Here is a 19,597-nt window from a genome sequence, read left to right on the forward strand (position 1 = left end):
CTCCCCTATGTACTCTATGAACGGTATGCTTTGTCTGTATAGTGCTCAAGAAACAATACTTTTCACTGTATCCCAATACATGTAACAATAATAAATCAAATCAGATATTAAGCTGACCTTTCCCTACCCCCTACCTGTGACTGTAACACTACATTCTGCACCCTCTCCTTTCCTTCTCCCCTGTGTACTCTATGAATGGTATGTTTTGTCTGTATAGTGTGCAAGAAACAATACTTTTCACTGTATCCCAATTCATGTGACAATAATAAATCAAATCAAATATTAAACTGATCTTTCTCTACACCCTAGCTATGACTGTAACACTATATTCTGCACCTTGCCCTTTCCTTCTCCCCTATGTACTCTATGAATGGTATTTTTCTGTATAGCGTGCAAGAAACAATACTTTTCACTGTAAACCAATGCATGTGACAATAATAAAGCAAATCAAAAACATGCCAGGCCCAGGATCCCTCAGCAAAAGTCACTTGGTGTAAGCAAAGAGCTTGCTGTGGGAGAGAAGAGGAGAGATGAGTGCTTGCCAAGTCTTAGCCACGACATGATGAGACAGAAAAAAAAAGCGGCCAAAAAAGGGGAGAGAAATGCCACACGAGTCAAGAAGTTAGATTGAGAGAGAGAGAGAATGGAGATAAAGCTTCAGCAAGATCAGACAAGAACACAGGAATAAGATTAACAGGCTGCCGTTGGGGAAGTTTCGCAAACAGAAACATGTGCACTTATATGGCACTTCAGAACAGTGCAAAGCACACTACAGCCAGCGAAGCTCCTTGGTGGTATAGCCACTGGTGAAATCTCAAAGACCTGGCAGCCAAGCTGTGTACAGCATTCTCCCACTAAAGGCAGTAAGATGATGACCCAGATTATGGGTCACATATGGATGGGCTTTCTGCTTCACAGCCCCAGGGACCTGGGTTCGATTCCCGGCTTGGGTGACTGTCTGTGTGGAGTCTGCATGTTCTCCTCGTATCTGCGTGGGTTTCCTCTGGATGCTCCGGTTTCTTCCCACAGTTGAAAGATGTGCCGGTCAGGTGGATTGGCTATACTAAATTGCCTCTTACTGTCCCAGGATGCATAACTTAGAGGGATTAGCGGGTAAATAAGTAGGGTTGCGTGGATAGGGTCTGGGTAGAATTGTTGGTACAGACTTGATGGGCCAAATGGCCTCCTTCTGCACTGTAGGGATTCTATGACAATGGGCCAAAGGACCTCTTTCCATGCTGAAAACCTCCACTCTCCTCAAACGGTATTAGTACAATAAATAAGGTGTTAGATATGTTCAAGCTGAGGGGTAAGAATTCAATAAAATACACAGGAATCCATTTGATTTAAACCAAAAAAGGCCCCCCCCAGTGAGGAGGTCACATGAAGGAACATGGGGCAGAATGCTGGCCATGCCACAGCAGGAATGTAGAATAATCCAATTAATAAAAGTCAGTAAATCAGGCAGTTTTACTCCTACTTTCAGTAGTTTACAGTTCCAGCCTCCACTGGAGAATGAGCATATATAATCCACACTGACACTCATTAACAGAACCCACCGCCTTTTGATGAGTGTTGAAAGAACCCACACTATGGTCCAACAATCTCAGACACTCCTTAGTTTCCTGACCAGCGTTTTATCCACTGGATGATCTGAGTACTTCAGTCTTTGGGACTGTGCTGATGTGTCTTATTCACGTAGGAGTGATATACAGCTCTGCACTCTGCAGGAATGGCAGCTGGTGTTCAAAATCAAGAGAATGCAATTCATAGAATCCTACAGTGCAGGAGGCGGCCCATCAAATCTGCACCAACCACAATCCCACCCAGGCCCTATCCCCATAATCCCACATAATTACTCTGCTAATCCCCCTGACACTAAGGAGCAATTTAGCATGGCCAATCCACCTAACCTACACATCTTTGGAGTGTGGGAGGAAACCGGAGCACCCGGAGGAAACCCATGCAGACATGAGGCGAGCATGCAAACTCCGCACAGATAGACAGTCATCCAAGGGCGGAATCAAACCCGGGTCCCTGTTACTGTGAGGCAGCAGTGATAACTGCTATGCCACCACGTCAGCTAGTTTGAATTTCAATTGCACCAACCCCTCTGCAGTGGCATGAAACACAGCAGGAAGCTTGTTTTATTACCACCCCACCAGATATTGAGGCTGGGGCTCAGCTCCTCCCTCTGCGACTGGATCCTGAACTTCCTCACCCACAGACCACAATCAGTAAGGATAGGCAACAACACCTCCTCCACGATCATCCTCAACACCGATGCCCCACAAGGCTGTGTTCCCAGCCCCCTACTATACTCCTTATACACCTCTGACTGTGCAGCCAAATTCCCCTCCAATTCGGTTTTCAAGTTTGCTGATGACATCACTGTAGTGGGTCGGATCTCAAACAATGATGAGATAGAGGACAGGAATGAGATAGAGAATCTGGTGAACTGGTGGTGACAATAATCTCTCCCTCAATGTCAACAAAACAAAGGAGATTGTCATCGACTTCAGGAGTGTAGAGAAGAACATGCCCCTGTCTACATCAACAGGGATGAAGTAGAAAGGGTTGAGAGCTTCAGATTTAGGTGTCCAGATTACCAACAACCTGGCCTGGTCCTCCCTATGTTGACACTATGATTAAGAAAGCCCACCAACACCTCTACTTTCTCAGACTAAGGAAATTTAACATGTCAGCTACAACTCTCTCCAATTTTTGCAGATGCATCATAGAAAGCATTCTTTCTGGTTGTATCACAGCTTGGTATGGGCTCCTGCTCTGCCCAAGACCGCAAGGAACTAAAGGGTTGTGGATGAAGCCCAGTCCAACACACAAACCAGCTTCCCATCTATTGACTCCATCTACACTTCCCGCTGCCTCAGAAAAGCAGCCAGCATAATTAAGGACCCCACGCACCCCATTCTCTCTTCCACCTTCTTCCATTGGGAAAAAGGTACAAATGCCTGAGGTCACATACCAACCGACTCAAGAACAGCTCCTTCCCTGCTGCTATCAGACTTTTGAATGGACCTACCTTGCATTAAACTGATCTTTCTTTACACCCAGGCTATGACTGTAACACTATATTCTGCACCCTCTCCTCCTCCTCCCCCCTTATGTACTCTATGAATGGTATGCTTTTTCTATATAGCACACAAGAAACAATACTTTCACTGTATCCCAATACATGTGACAATAATAAATCAAAAATATTCAGCAGACACTGGCATGCCATTACACTAGTGCCATTTATAACAGGTTCACCCTAGGAGAGAGGGCTACGATCAGGCAGTGCTGCTGGCACATTGACAAATTGGCACTGCCAGGTTGGCAAGGGGAGTGAAGTGATTCATTTTGACATGATTGGTGACTGATAGAGGACGGAGGGGGTCACTGACTCAGACTGTGGAGGGGCAAGAGAGAGCAGAAGTTACTCAGCTTCTGATTGGGGCACCATTCAAAGATGGCGCACCACAGTACTGGGGTTTTGCTGCGGTGTGTTTAGGCTCCGCCCCTTTGAAACATGCCCTCTGGAGAGAAACATGTGGGTTTTCCACACTGGAAACAAACATGCTTGCATGGTTTTGCTAAGGTTTCGCCCAGTGTCTGGCTTCCAAATAATTAGGAGCAGTGCTGGTGGGACACGAGATTTGAACAATTCAGATCCTAAAGACCCCTTCATCCACCCCCAAAAATCCATGCAAATGAAACAAAGAACGCAGCCATTTGCAAAGAGAGAATTGTCCAGCATCCAGCCCTGCTGGCAAGGTTGTACAGCACCGCCCCACCCCTCCCCCCCTAATTGCTGGCAAGATTGTCCAGCCCTCTTCCCTCCACTGGCAAGATTGTCCAGCCCCCTCTCCTCCACCCCCCAATTGCCAACAAGAGTGTCCAGCCCCTTCTCCTCCACCCCCCAATTGCCAGCAAGATTGTCCAGCCCCCTCTCCTCCACCCCCCAATTGCCAGCAAGATTATCCAGCCCCCCCCCCCCCCCCCTAATCGCCAGCAAGATTATCCAGCCCTCCTCCCCACAATCGCTGGCAAGATTGTCCAGCCCTTTCTTCCCTAGGCAGCAAGATTGTCCAGCCCTCCTCTCCCCTCCCCCCCCCCCCCCCCCCAGCAAGATTGTCCAGCACCCACCACCTCCCCCCCGACCCCCCAGCGAGATTGTCCAGCTCCCCCAATGGGAATCCCCATCGAGTGTAGCGGGGACCAGAGAATCTGCTGCTAACGAACAACGTGCCACCTCCCGCCAACAGGAAACACGCAGCCTAGGAGGTTGGAGAATCCCACCTGATAACTGTAGAATAGTGCTCAAATAAAAAGACCACACAGCGAGATGGCACACAAACTAGAAAAATGTTTATTTTGCCACATGGAACACAAAAAAAAAGTCTCTCTACACTTTTAATATATGAGAAGCCATATTGAAAGTAGCATGCAGTCAGATTTTCCATGCTGAAGAGATCGGAAAAATACCAACTTGTCTCCAGCCCTCCACATTCATTTTGTTAGGCCCTCTTCCCTCCGCAGTACAGGACAGCCATTCACCCTCAGGAAGTTTACCAACTTTCCAAGACAGACACTATTGAAGGCTGCCCCCTACTCCAATCTTGGGGAATTCCACTCACCCCTGGATTATTAAATAAACAGAAGCATTTTTGACCTGAGGGTGGGGAGGAATATTAGTCGGATGTTCTTAGGATGGAGTATTTTGACAGTCAGGTGGCCAAAGGAGACCTACTTCTCTTTATAGCTCCAGCACAAAGACCAAACGCACTTCAGGTCTCAAATGCATCTTGGAATTATCTCCCAAATAATTCTCAACTCTTGAAAGGTCGAGAAAAAGCCGCCCTGGCATTGACCAAGTTACGTGGCACACTAGATAGCTGTATTATTGGGCAAGTGACTGGAGTAAAATAGTGGGGTGGGGGAAAGAGAGGGGTCCTTTTATTCCCACATCTCAAGACAGCCACTCCCGCTTCTCCACAAGAGTACACGGACCCATCCGAACTCCGGGTAGGGGAGAAAAAAAACCACAGGGAAAAGGGAAGCCCCTCGCTGCTGCCATCAGATCAGGCAGCAGACTGTGACGCCAGGGTACACAACATTGGTCACTGCGGCACTTCACTCGACATCACATCTCGACACACAATCTTCCAGAGGGGCTGCAAGTGCCACATGCCACGAAGACAACAAAAACGTTCAAAGCAAACTCCGGGGTGGGAGCTGCCGCATACACAAGGTGTGAGCAGTGGAAAAAAAAAATCATATACACCCTCCTACTCTGCAAACGCTGTTTAATGTCATCTGCAAATAGCACCAGGGGAATGGTGCAAAGCCATCACAAGACATGCACGCTCTTGCCCTGGGTATGGGAGAGAGTGCGAGCGAGAATAAAAAGAGGTCGAAGGGCCAAAAAAAATCAAAAGGATTCTGATCAAATGTTCCAAATTTAAAAACCAGGCATTTTCACAAGCAGAGTGCCAGCTTTAAGCTGGCACTCACCACCACCACAAAGATTCAAGCTGGCAAAATTGTACAGCTGCACCCCCAGTAAAAGTAACTGGAGGATGCCAACAAGTAGACAAAGCCAAATTATGATGGCAGGGGCACAAGAAATAGGCAAGGGGCATAGGCCAAGGGTGCATTTCAACAACCAGAAGGATGCCAATGCATGCCCCCAATGTCAGGATTCCAGGCAAATAAATACCAGAGAAATGGTTCACACCATACCTGTGGGGGTGGCTTTGATCACTACCTAAAAAGGGGGAAGGAAGAGAAAGGCATTCGAACTCCAAGCCTCCTTCTCCCCACCTCAACCCATCCCGTGTGCATGCGTAAAAAAAGATTTGGCAGAAAATGCTGTCAAAAGATACAGAAGCCTCGCGATGGAACCACATTGCAGAACACGTGGAGTGCCAGGTAGTCTCAATTAAGGCAAACATACAGCCAAGTGCTGTCCAACTGGAAACCACTTCACACCAAAAGGCTCCGTAAGGGGGTGCTTGGGTAGGCCGCAATGCTAAATTAAGGCCCCTCAGCAATTTTTTTTAAGCAAGACGCTTCCCAAAAGGAGGCTGCCCCTGCAGAAGATGCTTTTCCTCAGAGTGCACCAAATCTTCGTACTCCTCAAGGAACGGAGTATGCCCGAAAGAAACTGGAGATGGGAGCTGCATTTGGCAAGTCGGTTATTTACGATTTTAGTATTTATACATTTAAAAAAAAACCATCAAAAGCAGGATAGAAAAAAGTACAGACATTAAATTTCCTTTGAAGGAAAAGAATTTCCATCGCGATTAACATTCACAGTTGTGGCAAAAAAAATTACAGACAAAAATATATATCGACAAAAGTCGGCACTTTTCAAGATGGAGACTACATCACTTCGTAGCCACTTCTGATCCCTTTCATCAGCACACACGCAAAGGTGATTCCCAGAATCTGAAAGAGAAACATTTTGTTTTTAAAAATGCAAGGCTATTTCATACATTAAAACTGATTAACTGATCATTTCTCTTGTTGCTATGGAGAGGCCCAGATGGGATACAAAATGGCTGACTGCTCCAGATGGGAGAGTTTTTGGTATAGGTTCCAATCTTGCCCCCAAATTGGCCCCAGGTCACTGTCTGTATGGAGTCTGCATGTTCTCCCAGCGTCTGCATGGGTTTCCTCCCAAAGATGTGTAGGTTGGGGGGTTGGCCATGCTAAATTGCCCCTTCGTATCCAAAGATGTGTAGCTTAGATGGATTGGCCATGCTAAATTGCCCCTTAATTGTCCAAAGGTTTGCAGTTTAGGGGGACTGGACATGGTAAATTGCCCCTTAGTGTCCAAAGATGTGTAGGTTAGGGGGTTATGGCAGGGGGTGGGTCTGGGTAAAATGCACTGTCGGAGAGTCAGTGCAGATGCGATGAACCGAATGGCCTCCTCCTGCCCTGTAGGGGTTCTATCGGTTCGATTTGTGTCTCAATTGCGCTGGTTGTTAAATTTTGCTTTATAGATCAGCGCTACACAGAAGCTATGGAATTGCCCTTACCTGGAACAAGGCGATGCCCAGCGCCACTCCTGCAACAATCACAATGTTGTTTTGGAGCCAGGTGTTAATGAGGCTCACACACCCCTGTGAGAAAGGTGGAGAACAAGACCATTAACACAGTAGTTATTGAAAGGCAAGAGGTGCAGAAGAGGGCAAATGGTCACACTGTACGGCACTAACCAGGCTGCAAACACATGGTGAATGAACCACATGGACCTCACGACAAGATCCCCAAAATGCTCTAAGGATTGGATTATAGATAGCAGGTGCATCGCACTGGAGGTAGTACAGGACAGCTTCAGTACACAACACAAATTTTATACTCTTTAGGTAGATGCAAATTCAGGGCAAGAGTTAACTTGATAAGCTGCGCCAGTCGTAAGCCCACCCCGCCAGGATTTGATAGCGTGCGACAGGGAAGCCCAGTGCTCTGATTACAGTGGAACAAAGTCCCCAGGGTGTCTGCCATCTTGCCTGACTGGGTGTGGGCATTATCAGCAAGGCTGACATTTATTGCCCATCCCCAAGTAACTGGGCAGAGAGAGTGGCTTCGGCGCTTCTGGAATTAAGAAAAAGGCTCATCTACATTAAGCAAGGGATATGAATGAACTTGGGCAGCAGAATAAGGGATATTAGCAAACCAGTGGTGTTTTTACAACAGCTTCACGGTCACTGTTACTGTTATACATAAAACAGTTGCAGGCTGCTTTAAGAGGTGATCATATGATTTGGTGGCGATGTCATTAGGGTGTTGCACAGGCTGTTTTCCAGGTTCCCTTTTTCTCTTTTAAAGGAAAGGAATATTAATGAACCTTTTGGGTTTATACAGCAATGTGGTCACTGTATATACATTTAAATGGTCACAGGCTGCTTTAAGCGCTAATTACGTGATTTGATAGTGATGTCATTAGGGTGTTGCACAGGCTGCTGCTTTACTTTGTACAATCCAGAGGTCTGAAAATAAATCTATTGTTAGTCTGAATCTACGCGTGCAAGTCACATCTTTTGTATAAAACCCAACATAATTAGGCATTAATCAGCCAGTTTCTTTTCCTAAAGAGAGCTACTTGCAGAATATGAAGCGTCCTGCGGAAGATTCAGGCCGATTTCCATTTCCTAGTCCAGTTACATTACCAAGTACAAGTGCACAATCTGTTCCATCACCCAGCTGGCTTCCAACCATGTGCCTTTTGGCTGGGGCACCACTACAGCAAATGGCAGATCACTCGAGCAACAAGACACAAGTTAGGACTCCGCATTTTACAGCGTGAACAGATTCCCAGAAACAAACCCGCCAGACACAAGGCAGGTTCCGATGTGCACCAAGGCTTTCCCTTGCTTAAAGAAAGTGATGCAAATGGATGCTAAACTCCCCAAGCACCCCAACTCCACTAAGCCTACCCAGTGGGATAGGTCAGAGACCGCAATAGCAGCAGAAGGATCAGACCCTCTGAGTGAGATAGAGAATCTGGTGCGACAACAATAATATCTCCCTCAATGTCAACAAAACAAGAAATTGTCATCTACTTCAGGAAGTTTGAAGGAGAACACACCCCTGTCTACATCAATGGGGATGAAATAGAAATGGTCGATAGGTTTCTAGGTGTCCAGATCACCAACAATCTGTCCTAGTCCCCCCACGCCGACACTATAGTTGAGAAAGCCCACCAACGCCTCTACTTTCTCAGAAGACTAAGGAAATTTGGCATATCCACTATGACTCTCACCAACTTTTACAGATGCCCCATAGAAAGCATTCTTTCTGGTTGTATCACAGCTTGGTATGGGCTCCTGCTCTGCCCAAGACCGCAAGGAACTACAAAGGGTCTTAAATGAAGCCCAGTCCATCACACAAACCAGCCTCCCATCCATTGACTTTGCCTACACTTCCTGCTACCTCAGCAAGGCCGCCAGCATAATTAAAGACGCCACGAACCCTAGACATTCTCTCTTCCACCTTCTTCTGGGAAAGAGATCAAAAGTCTGAGGTCATATACCGACCGACTCAAGAACAGCTTCTTCCCTGCTGCTGTCAGACTTTTGAACAGGCCTACCTCACATTAAGCTGACCTTTCTCTGCACCATGACTGCAACACTACATTCTGCACTCTCTCCTTTCCTTCTCCCCCTATGTACTCAATGAACGGTATGCTTTGTCTGTATAGTGTGCAAGAAACAACTTTTCACTGTATTCCAATACATGTGACAATAATAAATCAAATCAAATATTAAGCTGATCTTTCTCTACACCCTAACTAACACTGCATTCTGCACCCTCTCCTTTCCTTCTCCCCTATGTACTCTATGAACAGTATGCTTTGCCTGTATAACACGCAAGAAACAATAATTTTCACAGTATTCCAATACATGTGACAATAATAAATCAAGTGTTTCTCTACTTGGGATTGTGCACAGTTGCAGCCTGCCTTAGCGAGGAGAACTACAGGGTGGTGATGGTGGAAAGAACATTACAAACTGGCCATTACAGAGTGCAATAACATTCAGATTTTTTCCAAGTTGCACTCTGAGGTGCTCGTGAGACATGGAATATTCACCACACAGGTTCACCCTGAGGGAGTCTGATACAATCCCCCCCTCAGTTTGCTGTGCCTGAACTCCTCCCCACCCTCCCATTCCCATCTGGAGGGCACTCACACACAATGCAATGTGAAAGACGAGCAGTCATGACTGGACACTCACCTCCTGGTATATGTTGGCAGCAGTCACGTTTTTCCCACAGTGTGGAGTCACAACCTTACAGCAGGAATCTGGGACTTCGTTGGGGGGGAACCAGTCTGTGTAACGGGCACTTCCACAGCAGTGAAACTGAAGAGGGAACCAAACACACATTCAGGTGCCTTACTCTACACATATGCTGCAGGGGGAAAACAGGGGCATACTCAATGAATGGGACACTAAGAAGCTCAGAGAATCTGGGGGTGTTTGTCCACAGATCCCTGAAGATGGCAGGACAGACTAGTAGGGTAGTTTTTTTAAACTCATTCATGGGTGTCATTGGCTGGCCAGCATTTATTGCCCATTCCTAATTGCCCTTGGAGGGCATTTGAGAGTCAACCACATTGCTGTGGCTCTCTGGAGTCGCATGTAGGCCAGACTGGGTAAGGACGGCAGATTTCCTTCCCGAAAGTGAACCTGATGAGTTTTTCCGACAATGGTTTCATGGTCATCAGTAGATTAGTAATTCCAGATTTTGTTTTTCACCGAATTCAAATTCCACCATCTGTGGGATTCGAACCCGGGTCCCTCAGAACATTAGCTGAGTTTCTGGATTAATAGTCTAGGGATAATACCACGAGGCCATCGCCTCCCCAAAGTTAAGACAACATATGGGTCACTTGCTGTCACGTGAGGAATGGTTGAGGACTCTGGGTCTGCACTCATTGGAGTTTAGAAGGACGAGAGGGGTTCTTATTGAAAAACTTACAGGATACTGCGAGGCCTGGATAGAGTGGATGTGGACAGGATGTTTCCACTAGTAGGAAAAACTCGAACCGGGGGCACAATCTCAGGCTAAAGGGACAATCCTTTAAAACAGAGATGAGAAGGAATTTCTTCAGCCAGAGAGTGGGGAATGTGTGGAACTCTTTGCCACAGAGGAGGCCGGGTCATTGAGTGTCTTTAAGACAGAGATAGATAGGTTCCTGATTAATAAGGGGATCGGGGGAAAAGGCAGGAGAATGGGGATGAGAAAAATATCATCTATGATTGAATGGCAGAGCAGACTCGATGGGCCGAGTGGCCTAATTCTGCTCCTATGTCTTATGGTTTTAGGAATATGGGTCAAGTGCTGGTAGATGGGATTAGATGGGGAGGGGCGGGAGGGGGTCAGGTGTTTCTCATGAGCTGCAGGAGTATGATCATGGTCAGGTGCAGAATAATTCTCAAGCAGTCTTGTGCAATTTGACCTCCTCGCTCTCATTAACCCAGGGTGACCAGACTAACACCTTGCATGTTTGCATTCTATTTTCCCTTCAAAACAAGCACCGGCTTCGCAGCACTGACAAAGCTTCCAGATATCACCAGCTTCTCTTTGGTGGACAATCTGAAGGGACAATTGCAAAGTTAACAACATTTAAAAAGGGGATGCAGCATCACTGAAGGAGATGGTTAATGTTTATCTGCGTCTACAGCCCAGCTAACAGCATGGGCCAAAAGGAAGACGTTTTTAACAAAATTAGGAAGTGCTCACCTGCAACTGCCCGCTCCCCACTTTTCTCCAATTTGTTTGGGGTGGCACAGTGGTTAGCACTGCTGCCTCAACGCCAGGGACCCAGGTTCGATTCCCGGCTCGGGTCACCGTCTGTGCAGAGACTGCACATTCTCCCCGTGTCTGCATGGGTTTCCTCCCACAGTCCAAAGACGCGAAGGTTAGGTGGATTGGCTGTGCTAAACTGCCCCCTTAACGTCCAAAGGTGCGCAAGTTAGGACAAACACGTGGGGCAAGGTAAGATGTTCTGTCAGAGAGCCAGCACAGACACAACGGGCCAAACAGCCTGCTTGTGCACGTTCAGGATTCAATGAACTCACCTGTTCCTGCAAGTTGTCAATATTCTTGGCATTTTTGGAAGTGTTGTAATTCTTCATAGTCTCATTAAAAGAGCTCTCAAAAGCCCCACGAATCTGGTCAATGGAGAAAAATAATGTCCACAGAAATCAGTAATACACAAAAATGGACAAAACCTTCCAATTTCAACCATTAACGACCAACAGTGCAGCAGGGTTCAAAGGTCGCCTGCTCTCTGCCATTGGCCAAATGTATCAATGATCTTCTTATCCATTCTTTATGGAATATACCCCTTTTCAACAATAACCGCCAATCAAATCGACTCAAAACATCTGACTGAAGCTTATAACCACTGCACCATTCACACTGTGAAACCTCAGCTGGGACTTCCTGGGTTTAAAGATGTAATCAGTCGCTATTTAAAGTCTTCAACCTGGGTGATTAAACTGAACAAGAGTTACAAACACCCTTTGCTTCCACTGGCCCACTCAACTGAAAGGGAAACAGTTTACAAAGTTCAAGAGTTTGTTAGCAATATCCAATTAATGGAAGACATTCTTTGATGAGAGGACAAAAAGTTTAAGGAAATTGATACTGATGCAGCCAGAGCAATGGAAAATGTTTATATATAAAGGTTTTTGTTCAAAGAATGATTGAACTGGAGCATTCTTCCACTTTCCCCAGGCTCGACAGGGCAAATTCTTGCAGGAGGTCTAATGAGATAACTCCTACCAAAAGGTAATAAAACACCATTAAACCTCACCATCTTGTGGAATGACAAAACTCACTGGGCGCTACAGTGGGTTAGCACAGCTGCCTCACAGGGATTCGATTCCCGGCTTGGGTCACTGTCTGTGTGGAGGCTGCACATTCTTCCTGTGTCTGCGTGGGTTTCCTCCGGGTGCTCCAGTTTCCTCCCACAGTCTGAAAGATGTGCTGGTTAGGGTGCATCGCCCTTGCTAAATTCTCCCTCAGTGTACCTGAACAGGAGTGTTGCGACTGGGAGATTTTCACAGTAACTTCATTGCAGTGTTAATAGAAGTGTCTTCTTGCTCTCCCCACCCCCACAAACCCTTCAGGGCAACTGCCACATTGCTCAGGCAGTCCTTTCACAGTCTGTACCTCCATTCTGCTATTCACACATTCCGATCACCTAATGGACGCTATTAGCGCCTTTGAGCCTTTATCATCACCATTTACGTTCCCTTTGTCCAATTCCAGCTCCTCCCCCGCCATCCTCATTGTATAAATTTCTGCTGATTTTCTTTGCTCTCAATTCTGACAAAATGTCGTCCCTATTCCCCTCCCACAGCTGCCGGCAGACCTGCTAAAATTTTCCAGCATCTTCTGTTTTTACTGTTAATGTAAACCTACACATCCAGAGCATCAAATGCAATGGACAGTCTGATCTGGCTCCTCCAAGTTGAAGGACAGACACAGACACAGACACACAACAATGCACTACTCACCTTGTCCTTGAAGACGTAACCAGAGATGGCAGCAGCAATTTCCACGATGAAAATCAGGATGAGCAGAACTGCAAACTAAAAAACAAAAAACAACAAGTTTTCACCTCCAGGAAAACATTTTAGAAATTGGACTCCCCAACATATGACAATTTTTTTGATGGACTGGCTATGCTAAATTAGAACATAAGAACATAAGAACATAAGAAATAGGAGCAGGAGTAGGCCATCTAGCCCTTCGAGCCTGCCCCGCCATTCAATAAGATCATGGCTCCTTAGTGTTGAAAAACGTACAGGTTAGCTGGATTGGCATAGGTTAGGCCTGGGTAAGATGCTGTGTCAGAGAATTGGTGCAGACTGGCCTCCTTCTGCACTGCAGGGATTCTAAGAAAACATTCCCTCACATCCAGCAGTGGCTTTTACTGAGACTACTGGATTCAAGAAATCAATTGGGTAGAAAATTAGAAGCTAAATTTGAAATGGTCACGATCCCGGGTGACCAGAAGCCAACCAATGGGCGAACAATTATTCTAGGTTTAGACCCAAGATGTGAACACATTCTGTTCCCAATGATTGGCAGAGCCTACAAGCTGGTCACTAAACTGCCCAGATTGTCTCCACACGCTTCCCCTGGTGATTGCAGAGTATCCAAAACAAGTCAACCTCTGCATTTTTGGTCTTTGTGGAAGGGTTCACATACACACAGGGCAGGGTAGGTGTAGGAAAATGCTTTGTTGAAGGGGCGGCGCGGGCTCGTTGGGCCAAAGGGCCTGTTTCCTGTGCTGGGTTGTTCTTTGTTCTTTGGTAAGTGGCGACATAACCATCGAGTCTGTTGTGCTAGTGCAGACTCCTGGGAAAGAGAAACACAACCATCTCTGCAACAAGACCTGGACACTGCCAAGTAGCATTTGTGCCACCCAAGTGCCAGTCAATGACCATCTCCAACAAGAGAGAATCTAACCATCTCCCCATGCCATTCAATGGCACTACCATTGCTGAATCCCCCACAGTCAATAGGCAGGGGGTGGGGGCGCGGGGGGGGGGGGGGGGGTGGTATTGTTGACCAGAAACTTGCATTGCAACTGTATTTATGACTGTTCAAGAGTGGGTTTAAAACGCTGGGAGTTCTGCGGCAAGTAACACTTAGGGTTCCCCCAAAGCCTGTCCACAATCACAAGTCAGGAGTGTGATGGAATACTCCCCACTTGCCTGGATGGGTTCAGCTCCAACAACACTCAAGAAGCTCGACACCATCCAGGACAAAGCAGCCCCGCTTGATTGGCCCCCCCATCCACAAACATTCACTCCCTCCACCACCGACGCTCAGTAGCAGCCGTGTGTACCATCTACAAGATGCACTGCAGCAACTCACCAAGGCTCCTTAGACAGCACCTTCTAAACCCACCACCACTTCCATCTAGAAGGACAAGGGCAGCAGATACCTGGGAACACCCCCACCTGCAAGTTCCCCTCCAAGCCACTCACCATCCTGACTTGGAAATATATCGGCCGTTCCTTCACTGTCACTGGGTCAAAATCTTGGAATTCCCTCCCTAACAGCATTGTGGGTGTACCTACATGAGACTGATTAATGCCCAATAACAATCCTGGAACTCCCTCCCTAACAGCACTGTGGGTGTACCTACACCACATGGACTGACCGATATCCAACAACAATCCTGGAACTCCCTTCCTAACAGCACCTACATTAAGGCAGCAGCTCACAACCACCTTCCCGAGGATGAGTAGAGATGAGCAATAAATTCTGGCCTGGCCTGTAATGTTCCGTGAGCAAGTTTAAAAAAAATCTGACTGTGGATTAACACTTTACACCGACCCACCTGGAAAAACCACCATAGCAACAGACACCTCAATATCCACCAGGAGTACAGGAATGCTGGATAAATGTCTCTGGAAGTGCCACAGTAACTTAGCGAAGATCAGGAGGAACTTAACATTTATCCCACAGGTTTGGTACAAGCCTCACTAAAATACATGAAGCAAAAGTGGGAAGGTACCTACCTAGAATCCCTACAGTGCAGGAGGCGGCTTTTTGGCCCATTGAGTCTGCACTGAGAACAATCCCACACAGGCCCTATCCTTGTAACCCCATGTATTTATCCTGCTAATCCCCCTAACACCAAGGGACAACTTACCATGGCCAGTCCACCTAACTTATACATCTTTGGACTGTGGGAGGAAACCCACGCAGACACGGAGGATGCAAGAAACACAGCCACCTGAGGCTGGAATCGAACCCAGGTCCCTGCCGCTGCAAGGCAGTGGTGCTCACCACTGTGCCACAATGTCACTCTACAGTCGGCGACCTGCACACTAGGCTTGCCAATCCACACGAGATGCTCACTCCCAGTCTCCTAAAAGGCTGGCATGGAATCAACTTGGAAGTGGCCAAGCCACCCTACTAACCAATGCCGCCGCTAGTGCCACCTTCACGTGGGCAGCATGGCATGACATGCGGCTGCAAATGCGCAAGTCCCAGAAGACTGGGGCTATTTGGGATCGAGACAAAAAGCAATGATGTAAAATGACCCCGTGCCACATTGGGACTGGCAAGTGCCCCTATGAATTTCCCGACAGTTTAAAACAGTCCCGATTGGTCACTTACCGTGGTCACCATGCAGTAGTTTTCCTTCCAGGCACCACAACAGCCAAAGAAAGCCACAAAGTTGATGATGACACCGACTACGATGAGAACGATGGGGGCTCCGGAGGCAGCGACACTGGTGATGTGCAGGGTGCCATTGACTTTGGTCTGGACCAGAATACCAACCACAATGAGGGCAATACCAGAGATCTGTAGTGAGGGTGAGAGAAGAGGAAAGTTAACAGTGACGGGGGGTGGGGGTGGGGGGGCGTGCAGTGCAACACTTGCTTCTGTCAGAATCCACTGCCACCTGAAACAAAAACAGCCAGAGTGGGCTAGAAACCTATAACAGAAAACATTTGTCAAGGCCAGGCACACAATACGCATGTCACGTTTCAATAAAGCGGCAGTCACATTGAAGCACGGAGGCAGCAATTCACTCCATCATCCTAGCTTCCTGTAGACTAATCCTGTCAGTCGCACCGTTCCTCCAAGTTTGCTCCCCCCTTCCCCACCGTTCCCTCCCCTTCCAAGACCCATCCAATTTCTTGACAAAAATTATGGTTTTCGCTTCCACCACTCTGATAGACAGCGAGTTCTCAGTCATTACCACTCGCTGCGTAAAAAAGGTTCCACCTCACATTTTCTCCTCCCGACCATTGTATACCCTGCCCAAAGCCCGAGTCCTTAATCAGCCAGTGGGAACTGGTTTGGTCTCTCCGCCCTACCAGAAAAATATCTTCAAGTACGCGGAAGGCAATCAATTTATACACATTAGCACAGTACAGGGCTAAGGTGGCAACCAAATCCCACCTATCCCCATAACCCTATGCATTTACCCTAGCTAGTCTCCCTAAGGGGCAATTTAACACAGCCAATCAACCTAACCCATACATCTTTGGGCTGTGGGAGGAAACCGGAGCACCCGGAGGAAAGCCACGCAGACACAGGGAGAACGTGCAAACTCCGCACAGACAGTGACCTGAGCCAGGAATCAAACCCGCGTCCCTGGCGCTGTGAGGCCGCACTGCTAACCACTGTGCCACCGTGTTGCCCTAGGGAGAACCCTTGGGTTAAGGTTAAAAGAAAACTCAAGGTCCGATTTTATATGGGTGGCACAGTGGTCAGCGCTGCTGCCTTACAGCACCAGATTCAATTCCTGGCTTGAGTCACTGTCTGTGCAGAGTCTGCACGTTCTCCCTGTGTCTGCATGGGTTTCCTCCGGGTGCTCTGGTTTCCTCCCACAGTTGAAAGATGTGCAGGTTAGGTTAGTTGGCTGCACTAAGTTGTGCCTTATTGTCCAAAGAGGTGCAGGTTACAGGGATAAATATATGACGTTACAGGGATAGGGCCTGGTCATGACGCTCTTTTGGAGAGTCAGTGCAGACTCAATGGGCCGAATGTCCTCCTTCTGCACCTCATGTCCACACACAAAAGTAGTAGCCATTGAATAACCGCCCAGAGATCAAACCTCACCCATTCCTCTTCTCCATCGAACTCTAATGGGCCAAGCGACCTTCCAGACCACACATTTACCAGTTGGAGCATTGGAAGAAACGGACCGTCAATTAGCCCAGAAGAGAGCGTCAATCAGAACGAGAGTCAGCTACCCACACCCCATCGACAAATAGAAAGCACAGGCTGAAGGGGAAAGGGTTGGCCCAGAGTGAACTACCAACACAAATTAAACAATACACAGCCAGACTCAATTCCTCATCTGCGATGGAGGGGATTGATACAGAAGAATTAGAGAAGAGAGTGCAAAAATCTCTGATTATCCATGATTTGTTGCTGAATAGATTATGCCATTTAACTCTGTTGCGAACAGTAACCAGACTCTGGAGGAAGAAACTACCAAGATACCAAGGAGGAAGAGGCGGCCCCCTGGCAATCCCAGATTGCTGTATGTTCAGGTCGGGATTTTCCAGCCCTTCCCACCCATGGAATCTTACGGCCCCACGAGACATAGTACGAAGCCAGACTAGGCGCCCCCAACAATTTTCTATTTTGGCGCTTGAGAGAATAGGATGCTGCACTCCCATGCGTGATTCTACTGACAAACTCGTAAGCACGAATTTGTTTAACGATAAGAAATGAAGTAGCTCAATCACAATGGAACAATATTTAGATATGATAAGACAAATCTTAATTGCTAACCGATCACAATGAATTTCAATTCAAGCAATATTCCTCATACAGACTGAAAACCCCTCTTTAAAATTAGTTAACAAACAATACCTAAGAACTAGGAGCAGGAGTGGGCTATTTGGCCACTCGAGCCTGCTCCGCCATTCAATAAGATCATGGCTCTTCTTTTTGTGGACTCAGCTCCACTTACCCGCCTGCTCCCCTTAATTCCTTTACTGTTCAACCATTTATCTGTCCTTGCCTTAAAAACAATGAGGTAGCCTCAACTGGACAGGGAATTCCACAGATTCACAACCCTTTGTGTGAAGAAGTTCCTCCTCAACTCAGTCCTAAATCTGCTCCCCCTTATTGAGGCTATGTCCCCTAGTTCTAGTTTCATCTGTCAGTGGAAACAACTTCCTTGCTTCTTATCTTATCTATTCCCTTCATAATCTTATATGTTTCTATAAGATCTCCCCTCATTCTTCTGAATTCCAATGAGTATAGTCCCAGTCTACTCAGTCTCTCCTCATAATCCAACCCTCTCAACTCCGGAATCAACCTAGTGAATCTCCTCTGCACCCTCTCCAGTGCCAGTATGTCCTTTCTCAAGTAAGGAGACCAAAACTGTACACAGTACTCCAGGTGTGGCCTCACCAGCACCTTATACAGCTGCAACATAACCTCGCTGTTTTTAAACTCCATCCCTCTCGCAATGAAGGACAAAATTCCATTTGCCTTTTTAATTACCTGCTGCACCTACAAACCAACTCCTTGTGATTCTTGCACAAGGACACCCAGGTCCCTCTGCACAGCAGCATGCTGCAATTTTTCATCATTTAAATCATAGTCCATTTTGATGTCCAATAACAATCCTGGAATTCCCTCCCTAACAGCACTGTGGGTGTACCTACACCACATGGACTGCAGTGGGTTCAAGGCAGCGACTCAGCACCACCTCCAAGGGGCAATAAATGCTGGTCTGGTCTAGCCAGTGATGCCCACACCCTGTAAAATGGATGAAGACATTCAGGAGGGAAGCACTGTATCAAACAAAAACACATCTCCTTAAAGAGTGAGTCATACTGAGTGGGGTTATCGACTGCAGTGACACCACATTATCAGAGGAACACAGTGCACAAATCAGTTTTAGAAATTGCTTCCTCATCGAGGGACACTCCAGAATTCACTTGTGCAATTTTTCTTTGAAAGAAAATTCCAGTTCATCAGGAGATTGCAAAGAAAGGCTCCTTCAAACCTGCCTTCTGCGAAATCAAAAGACAGGGTCATGCTCCACACAACTATTACAATGCAGGAGAGAGGCTACTTCACCTCAGCGGAACATTTTACAGGGGCAGAAAGGTAGTTTTTTAATAAAAGAATTCAGTTGTTATTTTCAGAACAGTTTTTCGGCATCACAGACCACAAGGTGCCGGAGCAGAATGAGGCCATTCAGTTCATCTGCTCTGCCATGGCTGGTAAGTTTCTCAACCCCATTCTCCCACCTGTTCTCATAACCTTTGACCCCCTTACAATCAAGAACCTATCTTTATCTTAAATACTCAATGACCCGGCCTCCTCTGTGGCAATGAATTCCACAGATTCACCACTGTATGGCTGGAGAAATTCCTCCTCATCTCAGTTCTGAAGGATTGTCCCTTCACTCTGAGACCATGCCCTTGGATCCAAGTCTCCCCCATTTGTGGAAACATCCTCTCCACACCCACTCTATCCAGGCCTCTCAATATTGCGCAAGTTGCCATTAGATCCCCCCCGTCCCACCCTTCTAAATTCTAACGAGTGCAGACCCAGACTCCTTAACCGCTCC

General features: G+C 47.0%; 1 protein-coding gene across 1 annotated transcript in view; it reads right to left on the bottom strand.

Annotated features, from left to right (window-relative positions):
- Positions 1 to 4,349: 4,349 nt before the first annotated feature.
- cd63 (CD63 molecule) overlaps positions 4,350 to 19,597 on the bottom strand; it is a 49,259-nt gene continuing 34,011 nt past the window's right edge. Inside the window, exons 3-8 of the mRNA XM_080217874.1 lie at positions 15,664 to 15,852; positions 13,041 to 13,115; positions 11,595 to 11,687; positions 9,747 to 9,872; positions 7,047 to 7,130; positions 4,350 to 6,453 (exon numbers count right to left, since the gene is read on the bottom strand). Coding sequence (XP_080074000.1) covers positions 6,388 to 6,453; positions 7,047 to 7,130; positions 9,747 to 9,872; positions 11,595 to 11,687; positions 13,041 to 13,115; positions 15,664 to 15,852 — 633 coding nt within the window. The 3' untranslated portion in view covers positions 4,350 to 6,387. The remainder of the gene's footprint in view (positions 6,454 to 7,046; positions 7,131 to 9,746; positions 9,873 to 11,594; positions 11,688 to 13,040; positions 13,116 to 15,663; positions 15,853 to 19,597) is intronic.

The sequence above is a fragment of the Carcharhinus amblyrhynchos genome, chromosome X (genome assembly GCF_965287045.1).
Source record: "Carcharhinus amblyrhynchos chromosome X, sCarAmb.v2.hapA, whole genome shotgun sequence".
Classification (NCBI taxonomy): Eukaryota; Metazoa; Chordata; class Chondrichthyes; order Carcharhiniformes; family Carcharhinidae; genus Carcharhinus; species Carcharhinus amblyrhynchos.